This window comes from Micropterus dolomieu, linkage group LG03, assembly GCF_021292245.1.
Source record: "Micropterus dolomieu isolate WLL.071019.BEF.003 ecotype Adirondacks linkage group LG03, ASM2129224v1, whole genome shotgun sequence".
Lineage (NCBI taxonomy): Eukaryota > Metazoa > Chordata > Actinopteri > Centrarchiformes > Centrarchidae > Micropterus > Micropterus dolomieu.
Window position 1 is genome coordinate 14,597,733 of NC_060152.1, and position 21,804 is coordinate 14,619,536.

The 21,804-nt window shown below is 42.0% G+C and overlaps 1 protein-coding gene across 2 annotated transcripts; it reads right to left on the reverse strand.

Annotated features, from left to right (window-relative positions):
- Positions 1-694: 694 nt before the first annotated feature.
- Positions 695-21,207, reverse strand: zbtb7b (zinc finger and BTB domain containing 7B). 2 transcript variants are annotated; one of them, XM_046045432.1, is made up of 4 exons: positions 20,750-21,207; positions 18,761-18,868; positions 3,843-4,918; positions 695-3,703 (listed from the first exon to the last, which is right to left on the reverse strand). In XM_046045432.1, exons 3-4 carry the CDS (start codon positions 4,910-4,912, stop codon positions 3,073-3,075), a joined length of 1,701 nt encoding a protein of 566 aa, XP_045901388.1. In that variant the 5' UTR covers positions 4,913-4,918; positions 18,761-18,868; positions 20,750-21,207; the 3' UTR covers positions 695-3,072. The 2 variants fall into 2 exon arrangements, with proteins under 2 accessions (XP_045901388.1, XP_045901387.1); XM_046045431.1 differs by lacking the exons at positions 18,761-18,868; positions 20,750-21,207 and adding an exon at positions 6,481-6,593.
- Between the last annotated feature and the right edge of the window lie 597 nt (positions 21,208-21,804).

Here is a 21,804-nt window from a genome sequence, read left to right on the forward strand (position 1 = left end):
AACTGTGTCAAAATAATCTTCTGTGAAAGAGGTCTGTTTCTCCCCACTCAGTCATATTTTCCATTAATGGAACGAAAGGATCCCAAACCTAAAGGTGAATTTGAAGGTGGTCTCTAAAAACATTTTTTTTTCTCCTTCAAGATACTCTGTTCTCTACTTTCAAAGGGGACTGGCATTAATTGAGATTGATGTAAAAAAAAAAATTTTTTAAAGAACATCACCTTCAACGAGTAATATTATCAGAGGTTACTAATAGAGCTTGATGAATACAAATAACTAGGCAGACTGCATGATTAGCTTATCACAGATATGTTGGATTATAGCCTATACAGTATCAGCCAATGAGTCACAAGAAATGCCAAAGGTATGTTTAAGGTTTTGCAAAACCTTTGTCTCCATTACATAGTTTGTCCACCAGAGAACACATGGTAGTTTACAACTGTAAAATGTCACCATTAGTACATATCTTACACCCAAATTCAGAGCTTCAGTATTAAAACTGTACGTTTATGTTATGGTTTATGTTATTTAAAAAAATTATATCGACTGATGTACTGTTACTGGGTTTTTTAAACTCTCAAATAGGGATATCGACATCATAATCATCAAAAATCCAGTATCAATCAGGTTGTAGTTAAGAAAAACCATAAAGAGTTGTTTTGTAATATAAATCAATAACAGAGACACAGAAAACAGCAAGCTCATAGATCTTTATTTATTTTCTTTACATTTACTGAAATAAATGATAGGAAAATGAATTCATATCTCCAAGAAGGTTCCACTATAAACTAAAAGACAAAAATGTATCCCTGATAGCGGGGTCTCTGCTCAGAGCGGACCCCATGTACCTTCACCGAAGCCAAGAAAACAAACAGCTTACATAGACACACATTTCACAGCTGGCATCAGTTAACCCTCATTCATTCACAAAGCTCTGACTGGGAGCACCAACACCCTTCATGAACAGGACCAACTGTCATACTGCCATTCCAGTAGGACTGGTTCCAGTAAGGCCAGTAGTTTACTTTCATTATGATATTTTTATCTCACAACAGGTTTCATTGATGTGGTTTTCAAACGTCAAATGACACAATACAAAATCTCTTATTTTGAAACTACTGGTCTTACACTTAAATGAAGAGTGTCAATCGCCCCAAAACAGCACCAAACGATTTCTTCCCATTTTAATATTTTGTATGATCACTTAGTGCATTGCTCAAGGTTTCCTGAGAATAGTTGCAGCACAAAAAAAAATCTAAGGCAACTTCATCCCAATATATTACATTATTTTGACTATAACTCTGTACTATTATGCAGGAGGAAGGGTATTCAACATATGCAGGTTTTAAAGACGTACTGTCAATCACAATCTTGAATCGTACCACGTGAGTTAATGGATTAGATATTGAAGGTCAGACAAAAAGGCTTGAAGCTCTCAAATCTCATAGTGCAAATAAACTGGGAATAAAAAATGATTTACAACAAGGAGTGGATAGTGCACACAGGGCCAGACCAGTGCGACTGCTACACCAGGTTCTGACTACATGGGTTGCAAGAGGATTGAAAATAAAAAGACAACTGCTGTCACTTAAAGCCATTAACGATTGCATTACATCCTGCAAAAGGCCTTAATGTACTGGTCTGGGGGAAAGCATGTTGAACTAAAAAGGTTTTTGGTCGAAGATAGATTAACTCAAAAGATAATGGCCCCTTTAGACACAGCGTGAGCGATCTATAAGAACTGCCGTGCAATAACATGTGATACAGTACTATACATGTTGAATTAACAACAGAAAAGCATGCTGCAAATGGTAAACAGCAAAGTTTTGTGTTCCAGTTATATCAAAGTTTTAAACCCCCTGACTTCTTCTTTGCTTGGTTCCCTTCTCTCTTCCCCGGAGGATGGAATGTGCCTGAATTATTGCAGTACCTGACGGGGTTACATGTGCAAAGAATGCATTCGAGGAAGAATCGCCAAAAGAAGACACACAGCCCATAAGAAAGGCGTTTAGGTATATGAAGATGTTGAGCCAGAATCTTTTGCGCAATGCAGCTTCTTGTAAGACTTGGATGAGAAGTGTCCCACCCTGGATTTGGTCTCACAAAAGAGTTTCAGCAGAAGAGTCATAATAAATAACAATAAATAAATAAGTACAGAAAAAAGGGGCACAACACCTCATTTGTCGCCTCACCATGCCCCCCGCCCCCCCCCTTTTTTTTTTTTATTGAGGAACCCAAACGAGTGCATTGGAAGACTGAAATCCACAGCCTTTGGAAAAAGAAGAACTGTCTTCAACATAATCAACATCAACTCATTGACCCAGACTTTGTCTCTTTTGGTCAGGCATTTAACACAGAGCTCAACGGCTCTGAAACACTCAAACATGGAAGCAGATTCTTTCTCATGGCTATCAAAACAGTTGGGAAGAATCTTCTTTTCAAACCCAACATTGGCTACAATTCACCTCTCTCTTCTCCTGTTAACGTTAAGGAAACAGTTCAACTAAAATCTTTGGTTTACACACCAAATTAAAGCAAAGATCCTACCATTAATGAGAAAGACACAAAGAGCATTATTGCTTACAATGTACAGAACAAGTTTGATTCATTGGACTGCATTTTCCACTGATAACATCCAGAGGACAGTGGGCGCACAAACTCATTCTTGTGATCTAGGTGGTATGACTTCTGAATTACACCTGAATCAATACATCTATGTTGTAAGTAAAATATACATCTTCAAATATCCCTATATGTCGCAGCTCTGGATTTTAGTTTGCATAGTGAAAAGCATCCCAGTAACCACAAACTCAAGCACACACATGTCCAGCTAGAAAAATCTAATCAAACAGCTCAAACCTGAAATACATAAAAAAAATAAACAGCAAACGAGAAATAAAATTTAACAAATGAAATGAAATTTCTAGTGCCAGAAGAAAAACATTTAAAATATCTCAGAAAACCCGTTTTCCATTTTTTGTTTTAGGTGAGGGAGATTATTTTTTATATTTTTATTTTTTTACTGTGGATGCTTTACCACACAGACACACACACACACACACGCTCTTTTCACTATTCTTCCTCCTCCACTTCCTCTTCTCCAATTTCCTCTTCCACTTCATCTGCCCATCGGTCGCGCTGCGCAGCCGGCGAGTGGGTTCCTCCTGGATCTTCTCCCTCCGCCTCCCTGCCCCCTCGCAGCTCCAGACCTCGCAGGAAGAGCTCAGGGTAGCCGGCCAGTCCGCGAGGTCCAAGTTGAGCCAAAGCCTGAAGGGCGAGAGACCGCCCACTCTCGAGGTCACCTGGAAAGATCAGCGGAGGGCCGGCGCCAGACCCACTGCCACCATCCAGCACCGTGTGAGGGAGGAACGCTGAGGAGTGAGCCTGTAAAGACAGAGCCTCCAGAGAGTTGGACTGCTCCCTCCCACCTCCATCCCCTCTCCCATCCTCCCCATGCTCAGGCCCACGTCTGGGCCGGCGTGTGCGCAACTCCAGACAGCTGTGTCCCTTGCGGTGACGCTGGAGGTGGTCCTCTCGGGCGAAGGCCTTGTGGCAGAGCGGGCACTCGAAAGGCCTCGCCCCACTGTGGAGGGACAGGTGGTTTTTGAGGTCGTATGAGTGGAGAAACCGGGCAGGACAGTGTGGGCAGGGGTAGGGGCGCTCGCCTGTGTGTTTCCTCATGTGGATCTTCAACTTATCATTCCTAATAAAGAGAAAGATGAGGTATAAAGAGACAGGAATGGAAGAGCATGAGGAGCAAAACATGACTAAAAGAGTCAATCAGGCCACAGTACAATAAACCATATTGTTTTGCGCACATTACATGTGAGAAGTTGCTGTACCTGGTGAAACGGACTCCGCAGGCAGAGCACTGGAAGGGCTTCTCTCCAGTGTGTGTCCTCATGTGTCGGGGCAGTTTTCCCGCTCCATGGATGATTTTCTGACAAACAGGGCACTGCTGTGGCGTCTGAGACTTCCGCTTCCTCCCACCTCCCGCTGCTGATGCCGCTGCTCCTTGATCAGCTACAGAGGAAGGTATAGAGGTGCTTCCAATCAGCATACCATCGTCGCCAAAACTCTCCACGTCGTCATCTTCTGACAGCTTATCATTCAAGGGCGGGACAGGAGGTGGGTGGGCTATACGGGGGCGCTCATGCAGCCAGTGAAGGATCCCTCCATTTGGTGTGGCCCCTCTCCCTGGCTCTCTGAACGCCCTGGGATCTCCATTCTGCCCAGATTTGAGGCGAAGCTCCTCTTGTTCAGGGCTGGGAGGCTGGGTAGACGGCAGGGAGCGGAAGCTGTCAGATGCAGGGGAAGGGTGCGAGACGGGAGAAGCAGGTGGTGGGTTCAAAACTGCGGAGTTGATGTAATGTGACCCAACTTTTTTTACCTTCTTTTTGTCTGTTTTTCTTCGGGACCCTTTCTGTACAATGCTCTCTCCCTGTGCAATCCTCTCAGGAGCTGTGTGTTGGGCTCTCTGCTCCTCTGCCGTCTCCCCCTCTGCCTCCGCCGTCTCCCCCAGGATGTCTCTGCATGCGTCCGCCACACATTTGATGCCCAGAAGCTGAGCCCCTCGCAGCACATCTCTCATCCCAGAACTGGGGATGGTCAGGGTGGCAGTGTAGGCAAACTCTAGCAGGGCGTCCAGGGCGTCGGGTGCCACGCAGTCAAGCTGGCACACGCTGAAACCTCCTCCGCCCTCGCCGCCCCCTTCCTCTGTCCCAAACAACCGGCGGAAGTAGAGACTGACGGCGGCCATGACAGAGCGGTGGGTCGGGTAGCGTGTCCCACGGGACGTAAGAGTGAGGTCACACAGGAGCCCTGCCCTCCTTTGGTCATTCAGGTGGGACAAGAGCTCGTTACTGTGCTCCGGGAAGGGGATCCCAATCAGACCGTCCTCTCCTGGAGACATTGCCACCTGGGTGAAAGAAGGGCAAGGTCAGGTGAGTGGAAGGGACTGAGGTCTGAGCAAGTTATAGTTTTGTACCTGTCACGATCTTCTTTAATATGAATACATTTAATTTCTTTTCCTATGAATTTCGGCATTTTCTCATATTGAAAGAATACTTTCACTTCCTTCAGAGAGCCGTGTATACACTTAAAAGTGCCTAAAAGTAAATCTCCTGTAGCGTGACTGACACAAGGAGTTTCTTTCATGTGAGGGACAATTTAAACCAGGCTTAGCAACAACTCCCCCCGTACTTTCTTTCCAGATTACTAAATTGGGAGGTGATTCGGCCAGTGAGACGAGGGTTGGGGCATCAGATGACTTATGTGATGGAGATGACACAGCCAGCAGCTGAGGCAAATTATATAATGAAGGTGAAGAAGAAATAATCATTAAAGCAGAGAGAGAGCGACGTATATAAAACCAAACGATCGATAACAGTGACTTGGAGAGGATGCAGGATTATGCAATGTGCTGTAGGTGCTGTAGCCAAAGGCAGTAGGTTAATTCCTGTGTGAAACCTTTATAGCATTAGCCATTTGATTAAAATACCTGGAGAAGAAAGACAGGGACTAATGGAGGACAGAGAGAAGACAGAAAAGCATGCGAGGGAGATGGAGGAAATGACAGGCTATAGTGGGTGAACGGGGGGAGTACCAGTGAAAGAATGAGGAAGGAAAAAACAGAGAGAGAGAGAGAATAATTACAATGTATAAAAGTACAACACTCATAAACCTGATGTGCAACATATGCAGTACAGTCAGTTACTAGATTTCATTACTTCAATCCCATCTTTGTCTCTTTGTTTAAAACACAATAAAACAATAAAATCAAGTTTGGTTCAATAGTGTTGGCCATTAGGTAAAATTTCATAATGCCAATCAAACGAGGCCAAAAAATTTCTTTATTTCTCTTTGTGAGACATAACGAGGCCTGTTAGTAATACAACCCAACAACTCCCTTCTTTGGCTCCCTAAGCTCGCACCTCACCCTGTCCATGCTATACCTGCTCAACAGTATCTCTAACACACCTGAGCAGACCAGATTTTCCACAAACAACTCACCCTCCAGATTCCCCCTCCCTGCCCTTCATCTCCCTCCCATAGCAACTGGCAGCCCCCTGGCCATCCAATAACAATCTTCACACAGTGCTAAGAGAGCTCTACACAACGACAGTACATCCACCTGACTAACCTGCTCCAAAACACACCCTATTAAATACACACGCACAGGGGCACACACACACATACACAATACAAATGCACACATCGCGTGTCAATCTGTGGCTCCCCCCACCCACTATTGTTGGATTTAAACTGTTATGTGTGATCTCAACGCCAGCCTTTTTAAAACACGTACATGTTTAAAGGTACTCCACCCATTCAATGACAAAAAAGAAAAGTACAGCCAATTAAATAAATACTTCTCAAGAACTTGCCAGCACTTCCTTATCCTTTCCATCACTCCACTCGATGTCAAACCTTTTGCTTTCTCATCCCAGGGCGTGCTAAAGTCTCAAATGTTAATCCTACCTTTCCCGTCTTCTTGGCCATGGGTACAGTCAGCTGGAGACGAGGCAGCGTGTGTCTCATGGCATCCATCTTTTTGCTCTTAACAACTCTACTCCCTAGCTTTCCTTCTCTCTGTCTTTGAAAAGCACTTTTTTTCCCCTTCCTATTTCCTTCTACCCTTAGATGTGTGTGTTAAAAGGTTTGATCTCGTTGTCAGAACTTGGGGTTAAGCGTTCATCCTAGGGGATGTCTACCTCGTTCGCACATTCTTTCACTCGCTCTCCTTCCTGTTGTATCAAAAAAGCGTGCATGGTGACGAAGGTAGACTCAGAGATACCCCTCCCCCCCCAAGTCGCCTACGCGCCCCCTCTCTCCAAAACCCAACGGCCCATTTTCCGAACACTTTCCGATAAACACCATCTCCTCGTCGACCTCTCCCTGTTCAGAAAGAGGCCAACAGGTAGATGGGGTGTAGTGTATCTAAGGTCGTGGCAAGGACTGCGGATGATGTAGAACAAATACCCTTCAAGCTTCAGACCACATACACGAATTGAACTTGTTTGGCAGGAAGGTAACCAGCGCATTCAACCAAAATAGACATACCAATATTTTTATAGGCAACTCAATGTCAAAGTTGAATAATCATGTAACAAATCATATTGGCATTATGAGTCATATTACACCCGGGAACAAACATTCAGGTAGGTGCAATATGAGAGTTAAACCATATTACATCGCACCACAGAGACAAACTGGTGCAGAAAACTCTTCCTTTGAAACCTACACATGTTAAACGCCACAGTGTGCTCGTCATAAATGAACCCTGCAGCCTCTACAAAAGATATTTACTTTTATTTATCAAGACCAAAGCATTTCCATAAAAAATATCTCTTCAACTTGACGCAACAAAGATGACATAACACAGAAAAGTGAGGACGTTAAGGGGCATATGTTGCTTTTGACCTTTGCACACACTTACACAGACACGCATCGGTGCCACCTGTGTTGAGGCAGTTTCTAACCTGACTGATAAAAATCCTGTTGTTTTTAAATGTGCTATATAAATTTACACCAACTATTTTGATAATAGATCAATCATTTAAATCAATTATCAAGCAAAGATGCCCAAAAATATCTGGTTCCAGCTTCTCAAATATGAGGACTATCTGCTTTTTTCTGCGTTACATAATTGTAAACTGACTATCTTTGGGTTTTGGATAGTGGGGTTGAACGAAACAAGACATTTGAAGATGTCACCTTGGTTTTTTTAAGCATTTTCTGATATTTTATAAACAAATGTTTAAGAGTGTTTAAAGAAAATAATCTGTAGATTAAGATTAGTTGCAGCCCTACATCATACCCAGATGTATAATAACATGCTAGAACAAATATCATGGGAAAACATCCCATTGAAAACTCACAACCTAAGCCTCTCTAGGGTAAAGTGTAAATGAATCTCTTGACCCTGTTTGTGTACAGTTTCTTATTGTAAGTAGACATGATAACAGACCTGAATGTCATATTTAAGGATCACCATCAAAAGGTAAATATTGTTTAAATGCATCCACAGGAAAACAGGATTGCTGCTAATAATTATTATGTGCATAAACACACAATATATGAAGTTTTGCAGTGTATCAAGACCCTATCAAAGCAAAAAATCACTACAATACAAAAAACAGAAATCTTGAAAAAAGCAATGCAGAAAAGCAAGACACAAAGGGGTTTTAGGAGGAGCACACAACAACGCACATTAAATTTCCGGCGCAGGGGAGAGAGAAAAAAAAAAGCATCATGGGTGGTTGGTGGTTCAAGCTTGTTATTTTAGGCATATTCCTTAGAACACATACGTCTTCGGAAAATAATAAGATTGCAATGAAGATGCAATGATTCCCATCAATTTTTTGTCTGTCTGTGAGTCACTTACTACTGACACATCATGACATACACAACCACACACACAGACAAACTGCACACTGTTCATATCCCCCCCTTCTCCTTCCTCATCACCTTGTTTCTTTTTTTTTGCTAACCAAGGACATGTCTGCATAAGTTGCTGAATCTTGCAACACATTTTAACTAATGTTAAAACAGCCCACAGGCAGATACCACAGCACACATTTTGTCTTGCAAACAAAATAATAATGTTATATCACGAGCACGAGTTTAACTATTATCCTAAAACATAATAACTGTCATTGTAAGTTTATTCACATTAATTTGGGTACAGGATCTTGAAGTGAAGTAACACACATCACTATTTGCTTTAGGTGTGTCATTTAATGTCACTGTTAGCCAAAACATATAACCACAAAAAATGCTCACTAAAAAGTATTTGCTCTTTGTAAAATCTGCCATCTTTTTACTTTTTATGCATTTAACACTACAGATGTTAAGATGTTATCCTTCCAACAATTGTCTCTCTTATCTCTTTCTTTGTTTTTTGTTCTCACCTCCCACTCTTTTGTCGACGGTGGAGGAATTCACCTCCTCTGCAACTCTACGGTTTCCTCATCCCTTGCTTTCATTATGTGCACACTCTTCCTCTCTCTTAACAACGAGGATTTATTTGTTACTTCAAAAAAACCCGCTAACAACATTTGGCGATTTTTTTAAAAATCACTTTGTCTTTATCTTACTGCCAGGCCAAAAGGTCTTAAACGTAAAAGCTGCAACTTAGTTGCACGACCAGATCACAAAACAAAGCTAAAATCTAATGAAACGTGTTTAGAAGAGAATCCACCGAGGATTCGTTTTTACCGAAGAGGAAATGGAAACTTAAATCCACCATTACTGTCCACTACCACTCCTAAAAAAAAGTAGACAAATTTGTGTGGGGGCCAGGAAAATGACAGCAGCAGGATTGACCAAACCTGCACACAAAGATTTATTCTTCAGTATAAAAGCTGGTTATAGTATCCAACGTCTATATCACGAAATCCCTCTGCACACGCTCAGAGTGTGTGATGACGGGAACAAGAACTGTTAGTATTATTTTTATGGGTCTTATTTTCCGTTAAAGGCTGTAAGTTTTCCCAGTCCACCTCAATTATATCAGGCTCCAGCGCTAAGGGGGAAAATATGACTTTATACTATTCACAGAAAACTGTGGCTGAGAGGGAGAAAGAGAAATGCTTTTATAAATTCTGATGTCAGATGTTTTCCAAAGTGCCTGTATGTGTGTGTTTGTGACTGTGTGTGTATGTTGGTTAATGTGAGCATGTATGGTTGATTGCATGTGTTGCAGGCTTTCTCGGTGCTTAAATAAAGCGGAAGGGCAAGAATATGGATAATTCTCAGCCTTTAACAAAGTCATAAATTAAAAAGAGTGACATTTTAAAAGCAAACAAAATGTAGCAATTTCTAAACACTGTAGCAGCTCAAACACATTATACAATGTACTTATTACAGTGAAATGCTCACAAATAAGGAGCAGCTTTCCATTCTAAACAGCAAATTAAACACTCATCCACATGCACACACACACTGATACAGTCACACATACAAGTGTTTTCATTCAGATATACCCAGTACAGTAACTCATAACCACAGTCTATCAAATTATGATGCTAAACTACCACTGCACCAGAAAAACAACAAAGCGGCCAAACACAAAGTGGAAAGTAAGATTCAAGCTCATACCGTTTCTCCTCCACACACTTGTCTTCCTCTCGCCACCTTTTCTTCTCTGTGTGACAGATTTTAGGGGTTAAGAAAGACAAATGTTTTCACCCTCTTTACACCTCACTTATTTGGGGTAGTGAGTGGAGTGTGGTACTGGGACACCTTCTCTGAGGAAGAGTAGGGGAGGAGGAAACGGGGGGATGAGAAGAGATGAGAGTATAAACACACACGTCTGCCAAACCAAAGCTGCACTCAGCCCAGCAGAGCACTCTCTCAGGACTATCTGAGTGCAAAACCTTTACATTTAAGCAACAAATACACCCTGAACTACACCACAATGCACTGTATATGCATGAGCTGACACATCCAGGTCTTCTAATAATACAGCTCGTCTCTGCCGGGAGATAAAACACAAGCTCCTCCCGCCCTGCGTCCCAACAGTTCCCTCTGGACTGAACATTTGCATCCCACCAGCAGATATAGAAACAGACGCAACCAGGGAGAATTTGAATTGGCATTTGAATTTGTCAAAGACAAGACAACATCGTGATAATTAAAATGATTGCACCCTGGTGTGACTTGGAGGCAGAATTTAAAAAAAGAGAAGTCCATTGAGCTGGTGTTACTCAGCAGAAGTTTGTTCTGTCTTTTACTGAAGAAAGACACTGCAGCCAAGCCCTCCTCTGTCCTTACTGTAACTGGGGCAGTGTGTGTGTGTGTGTGTGTGTGTGTGTGTGTGTGTGTGTGTGTGTGTGTGTGTGTGTGTGTGTGTGTGTGAACGCATGCGCACATTGTGGTCTTAGTTCCAAGAACACATTACATTATTCATTTGGCTGGCAGAGCAGAGGCCCTTATCCCCTCACCCTACCGCACCACAAACACTCCACTGCAAGCTATAACAGCAGCCAGTTTGCATGCCGGACCTGAACACCAATGCGAATCTGCAGGAGGATTATCAGCTTATCAACACATGGGACAAGACATTTGAGTGCACATATATGCTCTGTCCCATAATATTCACCTACTTTTATCCTGAAGTTAATTTTTCTTTTAAAGAAATGGACTTCCCTTTGCAACGGTTAGGCAACACTGACATCAAATATCCCAATGAATGTAAATAAACGCATAAAAATTTGTAATTAAGAATATTTTGGGGATAAATTTGGACTTTTTAGAGGTTATGCGCTCATGAGACAATTTTATGAAATGAGTTGTCATTTTACTCAACTTCAACAGTTAACAATAATATTTTATAGCAATTTAGCATTGAAGACCAGGAAAATAATGAATTAACACTCCTGATCCCTACACAATATCTTGCCTCCATTACAGCACAGTATGTTGATTAAATATATATATTACCCTGGTCTATGTGCAACCCAACATAACATAATCTCTCTTTTTTTTTAAAAAAAAAAAGTAAATTACAATTAAAATTAAACACACCGGAACATTTTCAGTCAATTGTTTTTCCAGTAGTCTCTGGTCACTTTTGTGTAATATTTAAAGTTATTTCTTCTTTACAGACTTTGTATGAAACTGATGATTCAATATAATACTAAAAAGGATTTCCCTATAAAAAAGAAAAAGAAATTCATTGGTGTATTTTTAGTGCTTATTTTTTCTGAAATGAGTGTAATGTGCTACATTACTGCCATGTCTGACACCATGAAAGGAGGAGTGAGCAGGAGCAGGAAAAGAAATCAATCTGAGGTTGGAAAGAGGAAAACGTTATGAGATTTGTGAAGAGACAACAAAAAGGAACATGAGGGGGGTATGTTTTCTAAAAACACACATGTTCTTAGAAATCACACAAGAAAAAGGAGGGTATGGGGGAGGTGAAACACATGAGAGGTAGTCAGGAGGGGAGTGGGTGTAGAGATACTCTGTAAGATAAAGCAGAGAAGAGGGGAGGTTAAGACAGGAAAATCTAGTCCCAGCCTTGAACAATCTGTGTTATCGCGGAGACATGAAACAAGAGTCAAGAGAGTTAAGTTACAAGGGGAGAGGAAGGGGGGAGACAGAAGAAGAGAAGGGAGAGGAGCAGTGACATGACGACTGGGAGATAAACAGAGCGATCGAGCAAGAGGTGAACACATGCAAGCAGCCACAGGAAGTAGCAAGAGTCCTTGCAGGTGTATGCGTTTGTGTGTCTGTGTGTGTGTGTGTGTGTGTGTGTGGGTGTGTGTGCAGATGTCTAAGGGAGAGATGTGGTAGCAGCCACCTCTATCATTAGCATCACAAAAAGGGAGTTTCACCCTAAGTCAGAGAACACACACAGATGTGAGAGAGGGAGATGGCATGCTGACTGAGTGGTTTCACACTTCACTCTCCTTCTCTCTTAGCTCTTTATCTGGTCAGCAGTTTCTACCCCCAAAACACTCCACATCTCTGTATGTGAACCGTGGAGCGTCAAGGTGTGTGGGGGCGAATCACATACGGCACCCTGCATCAATTAATATACAAGAGCAAAAAAGAAACGTTATATCTGTGCGTGTGGTGTTAATGACATTTATACGTCTGATTAGCTCATTAAAGTTGATGGAAGTTAAGGAACGTTTTCTCTGCAAGAACAACAAGTGATTGCACTGCATGTGAAAAACTGTAATGAAAACAATGATAGGGTGATAAAGAATCATTACAGTCAGACATACAGTAATTTATCAGCATACTTGCTGTAAGTCAGAGGGGGTGTTTTAACATGTCAGTGTGTGGTACGCACAATGAACTGTGTAGGTGTTAATCGTGGAGTAGAACGCCAAGCGCACTAACTCAGTTTAAAAAAACTTCAGTTATTTCACAGGGAGCATTTACATGGAGAGTAAACAAAATAAATCTTTTGTACATGCATTTCTTGATCATATTTTTTTTAAAGATAACCTTGTAGAATATTTCTATTAGGTACAGTAGAAGTGTTAATTGGCAACATGAAATTCACTTTTCTGTCAGACTTTCCATGAAGGTCAATATCAGACTCCTAGGAAATCTGCTCTAAGAAACCAATAATACTAATATATAATTAGAAAATATTCTGAAGCTATGAAACAAAAAAAAGTGGCCAAGGAGGAACATTAGGCTTTTTGTCTAATAGAGACTGGACACAAAATAAAATAAATATTTAGCTGCATTATCCATTTAACGTAGCTTTTTGTGTATGTAGGGTGATATCAATGCCTTATATAATATATATCAGTGTGTTATGCAAGTAGTTGCAAGGCAAAGACAAAATATTATGTTGTGTTTATATTTTTATTGTGTATTTAAAAAGCAATATTAAGCTTGCATTAATTACTGTGCAATGATATTAAGTGTTTTTCATTATCTGATCTGTCATTTTCCACAAATGTTGTTGCTGAATGCTTTGTTTGAAATTTATTATGATTTTTTAAATGAAAAAACGTCACAAAAAAATAATATAGCCTCTTAATATATTTTTGAGATGGAAGGAAAAAAGGAAATAATTGCAAAACAAATAGTATGAGTGAAAATTAAATTAGGTGGAGGCTGCAGGAAACAACTGTATCAGTTTTTGAACAAAGCCTTTCAGTCTGCAAATAGCTGTTGATAAGAACACGTGTTTGACAAAACTAACATTTGTTACTGTGCATGTGTTGTGTCTGTCTATTACATTTAGTTGCCACATCACTGGGAGGGTCTCAATAACTGCTGCTCTCCCACACAAATGACCTCCCACTTCAGGGGAAGATATTGCAAAAGCACTGGACACACACACACACACGCATATATATATACAGAGAGAGAGAGAGAAATGTCGCAAAACTAACTGATCCTGATCAATTTCCTCTTCCTGTGCTCAGTGTAAAGATGCTCGACCACTAGAGCAGATGGAGAGATAAATGGAAGAAAAAACTGACAGATAGAAAACGAGCATAAACAGCTCTGAGAGATTAAGGGGAAAAACAAACTATATATAAAAAATATATTCTAGGTCTGCAGGAGCAGAGAGAAGGAAAAAGATAATTAGAGGACATGAGTGAAAGATGTGTCACCTTTCTGACAGATCAGCTTAATGGTGTAGTAGCGTTACAAGGAGGGGAGTTTGTTTTTACTGTGACTACAGTCCATGAATTATATCAGAACTTCAGAATAACTTCATGGCAGGACTTGACTTGTGATCCAGCTGACTGTTGCACAACTACATCACCCTCAGCTGTGGTGAAAAACACGAGGTTGAACTGCTAACTTCTTGTCCTGATGGACGTCTCGTAACGATAATTTTCTCTGTCACCGTCCTGATGATGGATGTTTGATGAGAATTTCTTGATGGAGAATAGAAGGTTAAAGCAATAAAATAAATGTGAGTTTTATTAAAGAAGTTTGTTCCAAAAGTAATATATTCAAAATATGAACAATCTATTGTGTCAATTTCCCCTTCTGCAACAATAATGATGATCATTTTTTAAATAATAAAAAACAAAAGTCACTTCACTTTTCCAAAAGGGATGGTATGCAAGCTTTTGGAATAAAAGCCTCCATTTGTGGCTGGAGTTCCCCTTTGAACATCACACATGAAAGGGGTCAGTTTCAACAACCAAGAACTCCCTTCGCCTGCTCATGTTTGGGTGTTTATTCTCACTTTCCCTGAAGTGTTGTCTCACTGTACCTATTTATGATAACCGCCCGCTCAATGTGTACAGAAACAATTGCACTGTTACTAGAAGAGCTGAATCATGATCACTCCTTCAGCCTGTAGCTTTTTTCTCAAGACAGTTTTTTTTTTCTTTCTCTGACTCTTTACAAGAAGAAGAAGAGTCACGGCCACCTGCCAATTGGTCTACTCTGGGTGGCGTGGGCTGCGCGGCTGGTGGTCGAGAGCGAGGGAGGGCTGTCAAATGCTACAGAAACTCATGACTGAAAAGAGGAAATGGCAGATACATAACTTCCTCTATTGACACAGATCAAGTGGGGGCAAGACTTAACTGTAGTAGCAGCAGAGTGGATTACGGACACTATGCAGTCACCCCCTGTGCCATTATTGCCTCAATGAGGAGAGGCAACCGCCATAAATGGTGAAAATGTCATAGTGATATGGTCATGGCTTAAAGGGGACTTCCAATCATAAAACAAATACGTTACAGCGATGAAATAATTAGCGTGACTTCATGAAAATGAACCATCGGCTGAAATATATTTTTCTTAACAACTGAAGCCCCACTTCTTGCATTGGGTGACACACTGGTCTGACAGCAGACGTGTAATTTCTCCTTGTTTTTTGCCTGAACAAACTCAAAATAAAAATAAGGAATCGAGACATTTTCTCAGAATAAAGGTTGTTGCAGAGGGGCGAAGTTGACAAAACACCTGAGAAAAAAGGTGAGACACCTTCAAATATTAGGGGCAGAGAGAAAAACCTTTACTTCTGTCATCTCCCATTCTCCCTCCCCCTTTCTGTTTCTCTCTCCCCACCTTCCTCCCACTCAGTCGGTTTGCATGAAACTGAAAGACCCATGTCTGAAAAGGGGGAATTTATATGGGCTCACATGCCCTAATTAAAGCATTTCCTGGAACTGTGTGCATGCATGTATGTGTGTCTATATGCATGTGTTGGAGTGTGTGTGTGTGTGTGTGTGTGTGTGTGTGTGTGTGTGTGTTCCTCGCCTGACAGACCACTCAATGTCACTTCCCCCTACCAACCACTTCACGGAGACATGGTTGTCACCAGTCATACTCCAGCAAAGCCAAGGTCACATGATTTGTAACACCAACATGCCCACCAACACACATAAACACACCCACACCAAAGTCACAGAAACATTCAAACTCGACTCAAATGAAATACAAGCTTCAATTAATATATTTAACACATAATCCTTATAATACTATAATTGTGTATTTTAAAATGTAGTTGGGCAGAAAGACATTTCCATGGTGCCTCTAACAATGATGAGCAGTAATCACAAAGGGTGCAAACACAGGTTTGTGGTTGTACAGCTGAATTCAGCAATGTTTGAATTAATTTTTCATTATTTAAGTTAATCAGTATGCTGGAGTGTGCAGTACGCTCTTTATACTACTGTACATAAATGTTGTTTGGATTTTTCCAGTCTGGTTGACATCGGCAATGAAACCTAACTTCATCACAGTAAATAATATATACACATCCACATTAAAGACTTCAGTGGTCTACACACACACACACACGCATGTGTATATATATATACACACTGAGCCATTAGTTTCCTCAATAGAACAGTCATTTGAATTTGTATGCTATTAAAAGCCAGGAAAAAGTCTGTGCATGAGAAGTGCTACAATAATATTCTTTATTAATATGTGAGATAAAACAAACGTTTGGTATTTGTTATATTTTAGGCAGTTTTGTTCCCTAACAAAGTACATTCTTAGTCACAGGAATCAGAAATGGAATATCCACTGTAGTCCCACTTGTATTTTAATTGCAGATTTCTAATTTAGCACTGTGTAATGTTGCCTGCATTAGAGAAATGTGTCCTCTGTTGTACAGTGTGTTTAACTTAGTATTACTGTTATACAAACATCAATAAATCTTTAAAGCTTCTGAAAAGCAGTGCTGTTTTGTTGTGATTGCATCACATATCAAAAACCTATAAATATCATAAGCCTGTTTTAAACACAAGAGTTTATTTTTGGCATTGTTTGTGATCTTTAAAAGCTGATGGCAGTTATTTTGCAGAGTGTCTGCAGCCAACAAACCACAGAGGAGTTCATTTCCAGGTTGCCGATTAAATATTTAACTGCTTGACCACTTCATTCAGCTCATATTTTTTTCCATGGACAGTGATGTTTTCAAGAAGCCCCTCCCATCCTATGAAAACAAAGTTTACCCTTGACAACAATGTGTTTGTGGTGTAAACTGAGGGAGAGGAGCAAAAAAATACGCAACAGGACGAATAAAACGGATTCAGATTGGGTGTTCTGGATGATTCGTATCAGGGAAATTAGTCATGCCCTTTTACTAAGTACATCCAGGAGCTTATTTGTGTTACTCAGACACCGGGTGGGCTGAGCTTGATGAACTCAAATGATCTCAGTCCATTTTTAATCATTTTGGAATTTATTTAAGTGATTTTCATCTGTGACAACACGTGTGTGCAGCTCAGTGAGAGGGGATGAAGGCAGATTTGCTGTTGTTTTAAAGGTGAAATTTGTAATGTTTTCAATGTTTTTTAAATTCATCTGTATGGTGGAGAAAAACACTAAATTCGGTGGATTTAGTGCGGTTAGAAAGGCGCTTTATACTGTATAAATGTATTATAAATGTTTGTTTGATCTGGTTGACAGACACCATCTAACTTTATTACGTCAGTAAAATTATATTCACTTTCACATTACCTGGTTGATGATTTTTACTGCACACCAACAGCAACAAGAGGAAACAACTTCACAAATGTGACACTTGATACTCTGTTATCTTCTAGTTTGAATGTGCAGAAAGTTATGGTTCCTTTTGCAAAGATTCTCAGATTATCATTGGTCCAATCCACACTACTCCGGGGTCGGAAGCGTTTTCAAACTTTTCAGTTTTAGATCTTCACTTTTGCCATTTTAGTCTGGACAGGAAGTGCAAACATAGCAAAAGGTCTCTGTTTTGAAACGAAAACGCAGTAATGTGGATGGGGCCTTTGTCCCTGCAGGGGTTGTTAATTAACATAAATGGAACACACACCTTTAAAATGACAAATGTATATGATGACTATCAAGAATCTTTGAAGATTTAAGAAAGTCCAGTAGAATAACATCACACCCCAACACTATCCCCCCACATTTGTTCCAAGCTTCACTCCTCAGGCAGTGACAGGCTTGATTGCAGAGGGGACAATAGGCAGGACTTCATGCAATTACTTTCGTCACTTTTCTTGAGTTAAACCAAGTGCAATGATTTTAATAAGAAACAGAAAGTCAAAAAGTGTATCCTACAGTGTGCATCATTATCTCCACCTGTCCCCACCTTCAAGTGTAGCTATTTGGACTGGGTGTTAAAGCAACATTATGACTATTAGAACTATTTTACCTTAAAATACACTGACTTGTAATAGGGACAATGGAACCTCTTTCATTCCCATTCTGTGCCCCGAATTATGCCTGTTCTTGCACTATGTAACTTGGGCAAGCTTGGGCGAGCAAGACCCTTCGTTGGAGATGGGTCTAGTTCGGTATTCTCACTACGTACATTACAGCAGATGCAAAGAGACCGAAGAGGACTTTAAGTCGTTGGCGAGAGCTTCGCGGAATAAAAAGGCTGCAAGACAGACACAGAGCTGGCCTTGTTGCTGTGTCTCGTGTGGTTGTACTTGCTTGATGTTTGGCTATGTTAGCAAAGTCGTCAACACACTAGTTTTTGATGATAAGCCAAGTCAGCAAATCAAATCCAATTCCTTCAGCTTGTCAACAAATGCACTGGTATAGCTGTCCATAAGGGTGAATTGCATAATATTTCTTTTTTTAGAACACCTTTTCCTTTAGATGTGTTTGGACGACACTTTTTGTATCAATTGCTTTGTTTGATGAATACTGAAACTGTTAGATAATCTTTGTCCCATTGTACATCTATGGGCTTGGATCTTTTGGAATAACAGAGCTTTTACCAAAATGGGTGACATCATAAATAAAAGCATGTTGTAAAGACAGAGGTTCTGTTGGGACTTAATACATAGGCGATATCTGGCGTGACTCCTACCTCCAGTCCATAAACCCAGGAGAAGATGGGTGCCTGCTTCCTTCTTGCCTCTCGCCCGTCCCCCTCCGCTTTTGAATGGTTGCTCAGAGGTCAGCAAAGGTCATGCACCTGAGGGAAAAGGCACCGAAGTGTGAAAAAATTAACCTGATTTAATTTGAGCATTATTCATCCCAAAGGGGGGCTATGAGTCAGGCATTCGCCAAGTATGTGAACAAAGATGGGGTACGTGATGAACAGATATCAAGAAAATACAAACGTGCTGACTAATTGAGCCACATGTTTTCTTTTCTTCTGTAAAATAAGTTGGACTTAGCTACAGTGCATGTGGTCAAACACACACGCAAATAATCACATGATGCATCAGATGTAATATGGTGTGGTATGGGGGGGGGGGGGGGGGGGGGGGGGGGGGGGGGGGGGGGGGGGGGGTTCTTGTAAAAAAGACAGACAGAAACCGACTGCTTCCTACTTTGACTTCTTTAGAAAAGATGTTCTCCAACAGTCAGTAGGGTTGGGAAAGCCCATGCACGCACACCCACACACACACACACACGCACACCCACACACACACTTCTTTGAGATTAAATACATACTGTACAGAAGTGATGTGTGTGCATGCATTTTTATAGTTTCCACAGCTCTCTAAGAAATATTCAATAAATGCAGGCGGTGGCAGTGGAGAGTGCGTCTGAACTGCAGATTCAGGCTAAAACACACTGTGATGAAGGAAACTGGTATCAGCTACGAGAAGCGGGCCTGTAGAAAGCAGAGCAGGATGCAGGTCATGTCAGGACGGCGGGAACGAGGGATGAAGCACAGATGTCTAATTACATTGCAGACAAAGTTAGGGCAAACAGAGGTGGCATTAAGAATTTATTTCAAAACCCTGATGGCTCTTCCATATGTGGGAAAAGATCCCAGCACGAGAGAGAGCATTAGAAATGTCCACTCATGTGATGGACCCTGGCACACAGAAGAAGAAAACAGTGAGTAAAAGCAAAGGCTTCTTTTCTCTTAACTTCTCTAAAGGCCCATAGACGGTGTGTCAGCCTCCCACTCGAACCCCTCAGAGACCGAGAGGTGAGCCAAAACAGCTGCAACAATACCTGAGCCTATGAGGGCATGCTGTAAGACATTAACTACCTGCATGGACGGCTAAAGATTTAACAAAACAGGCTGTGCCCAAGACAGGGAAACCAAACCAGTAGAGCTTGTTGGGCCGGTCTGTCAGAGGGGCGAGTCAGCAGCACATCTACCTCTGTTAATGACACACAAAAGCCCACTGGCATGAAAGCCCTCCCCACCCATGAGTTAGGCAGAAGCCTTAACCTAACATTACAGCCTGAGCACATCCTACTGAAACACAGGATAGTGACAGGATTAAAATAAAACACTGGGTGCGCCATGGGGAGGATGATGATGATGATAATGATGATTAACAGACCACTGAAGGGAGATCATTAGGTGCAAGAGGCTAAATCCAATAGATCTACTGCTCTGCGTGCCCACCAGCAGCACAGAGGCAGGTGATGTGCGTGAGAGCAGGTTAGGTTTTGGATGTCAGCCGGTGTTCTCGGCTATAATTAGCAGCCGAGTCTCCAGAAATGTACCCGCCGACCCCGCTCCCTCGCTCGCTCTCTCACCTGGCCGCCGCGCACAGACGCACATACCATACCGCGGCTGCCGCACCTGCTCTGAAAAAAAAAAAATACTAATACAAATGTCGTGAAAAAGCGAATGCGAAACGCGCACTGGCTATAGGCCTATTACAAAAGGGGGAATAAATGTCGACGGGAGTTACCGAATACCCGTGACGTGGATTGTCCTCCCGTGACCCCGATCAGAACAGGGAAGGAGGGAGGAGGGAGACTATAGGTTGAGGCAAGCCGGTGCTGTCATGGCAAACAGACATGTCACTTACATCGCATTTAGCGTAAAGGTGCGTTATAGTTTTCAGTCAAACCCACAGCAGCCAGGTGAAGCAGTTACCTGAGTTGTGAGAGCCAGAGTGTCACCTGTTTAGACTCGTCGCCTCCCACCTGACCGGCCTCCACACTTCCTGGATTATTACGTCCCACCCTGCCTACTTCTTCTACTTCTTATTCTTCTTTTTTTATCCTCTCAGCTCGTCTTTTCTTCTCCGCCGAGGGGGTCACCACTCGTGCCGTCCTCAGCTCGACACCCGGGAGGTTTTATGATTCGCCAAATCGTGCGTCGTTCTTGTTGGTCCTCTCTCTGCAGACCGCCGGCTCTCTGGGCTGCTCTGACCCCCCTGTGTGCTGCCTCCGCTGGCCCACTCCGACTCCCTGCTCCTTCTTTCTGAGAACCAGGAAGCGGCTTGCCCTACTTACACCCAGTCGCGGATTGGCTCTGGCAGGGCTGGAGTAGAGACCGCCGGGGTGGGCAGGGCACATGGGGAGGGAGGCAGGGAGGGAGGGGGTCCAGCTCTGGTGCGATAGGCCAGCAGCGGTGTCTGTCGCGGTGCCGGTGGCGCAGGGAGGAGAGAGGTGGGCAGGTTTGGAGACCCCGCTCCTCCTTCTCTCTCCTTTGGGCATCACCGCGCATAGGTGGGTAGACTACAGCGGGCGAGCGAAAGCGGATTGAAGGATAGGCCTATCTGTTTATTGTTTAGTCCTAGCTGTCCGACTCAAAAGCATTTTCAATCGAAACAGAAGTGCCCCCCTCTTCATGACTCAGCAATATTCCCTCCGAAACCACCTGGACTTGGATGAAGAAGCAGCACAGATAGGGCCTGCCAACTTTAACAAGTGCCCGGACTGAAGCTGATATATGGAAGCTAGATTGTGATAAATGAAACTGTTACAGAGGATGTGTCACATCCAGTGTGAAGGCAGCAAAGGGCAACACCAGGGACTTTCTAAAATTACTAGTAGTGAATCAGTCACTAAGCTATGCTATTATCTGCTGAAATGGTAGCCTATTTATGATTTTTTTCCAGAGAGAAAAGTGACAGACGCTAAACAACAGCCTCATTCCACTGCAAAAAAAACCGAAAGTCTGAACTCTCGAACACTTACGTTTAT

Excerpts from the sequence above, each read along its gene's own strand:
- zbtb7b (XM_046045431.1), bottom strand. The coding sequence starts at position 6,549 with ATGGATGCCATGAGACACACGCTGCCTCGTCTCCAGCTGACTGTACCC. Across the intron at positions 4,919-6,480 it reads TGGCCAAGAAGACGGGAAAG|GTGGCAATGTCTCCAGGAGA; the intron begins GTAGGATTAACA and ends TCTTTCACCCAG. Across the intron at positions 3,704-3,842 it reads TGCGGAGTCCGTTTCACCAG|GAATGATAAGTTGAAGATCC; the intron begins GTACAGCAACTT and ends TCTCTTTATTAG.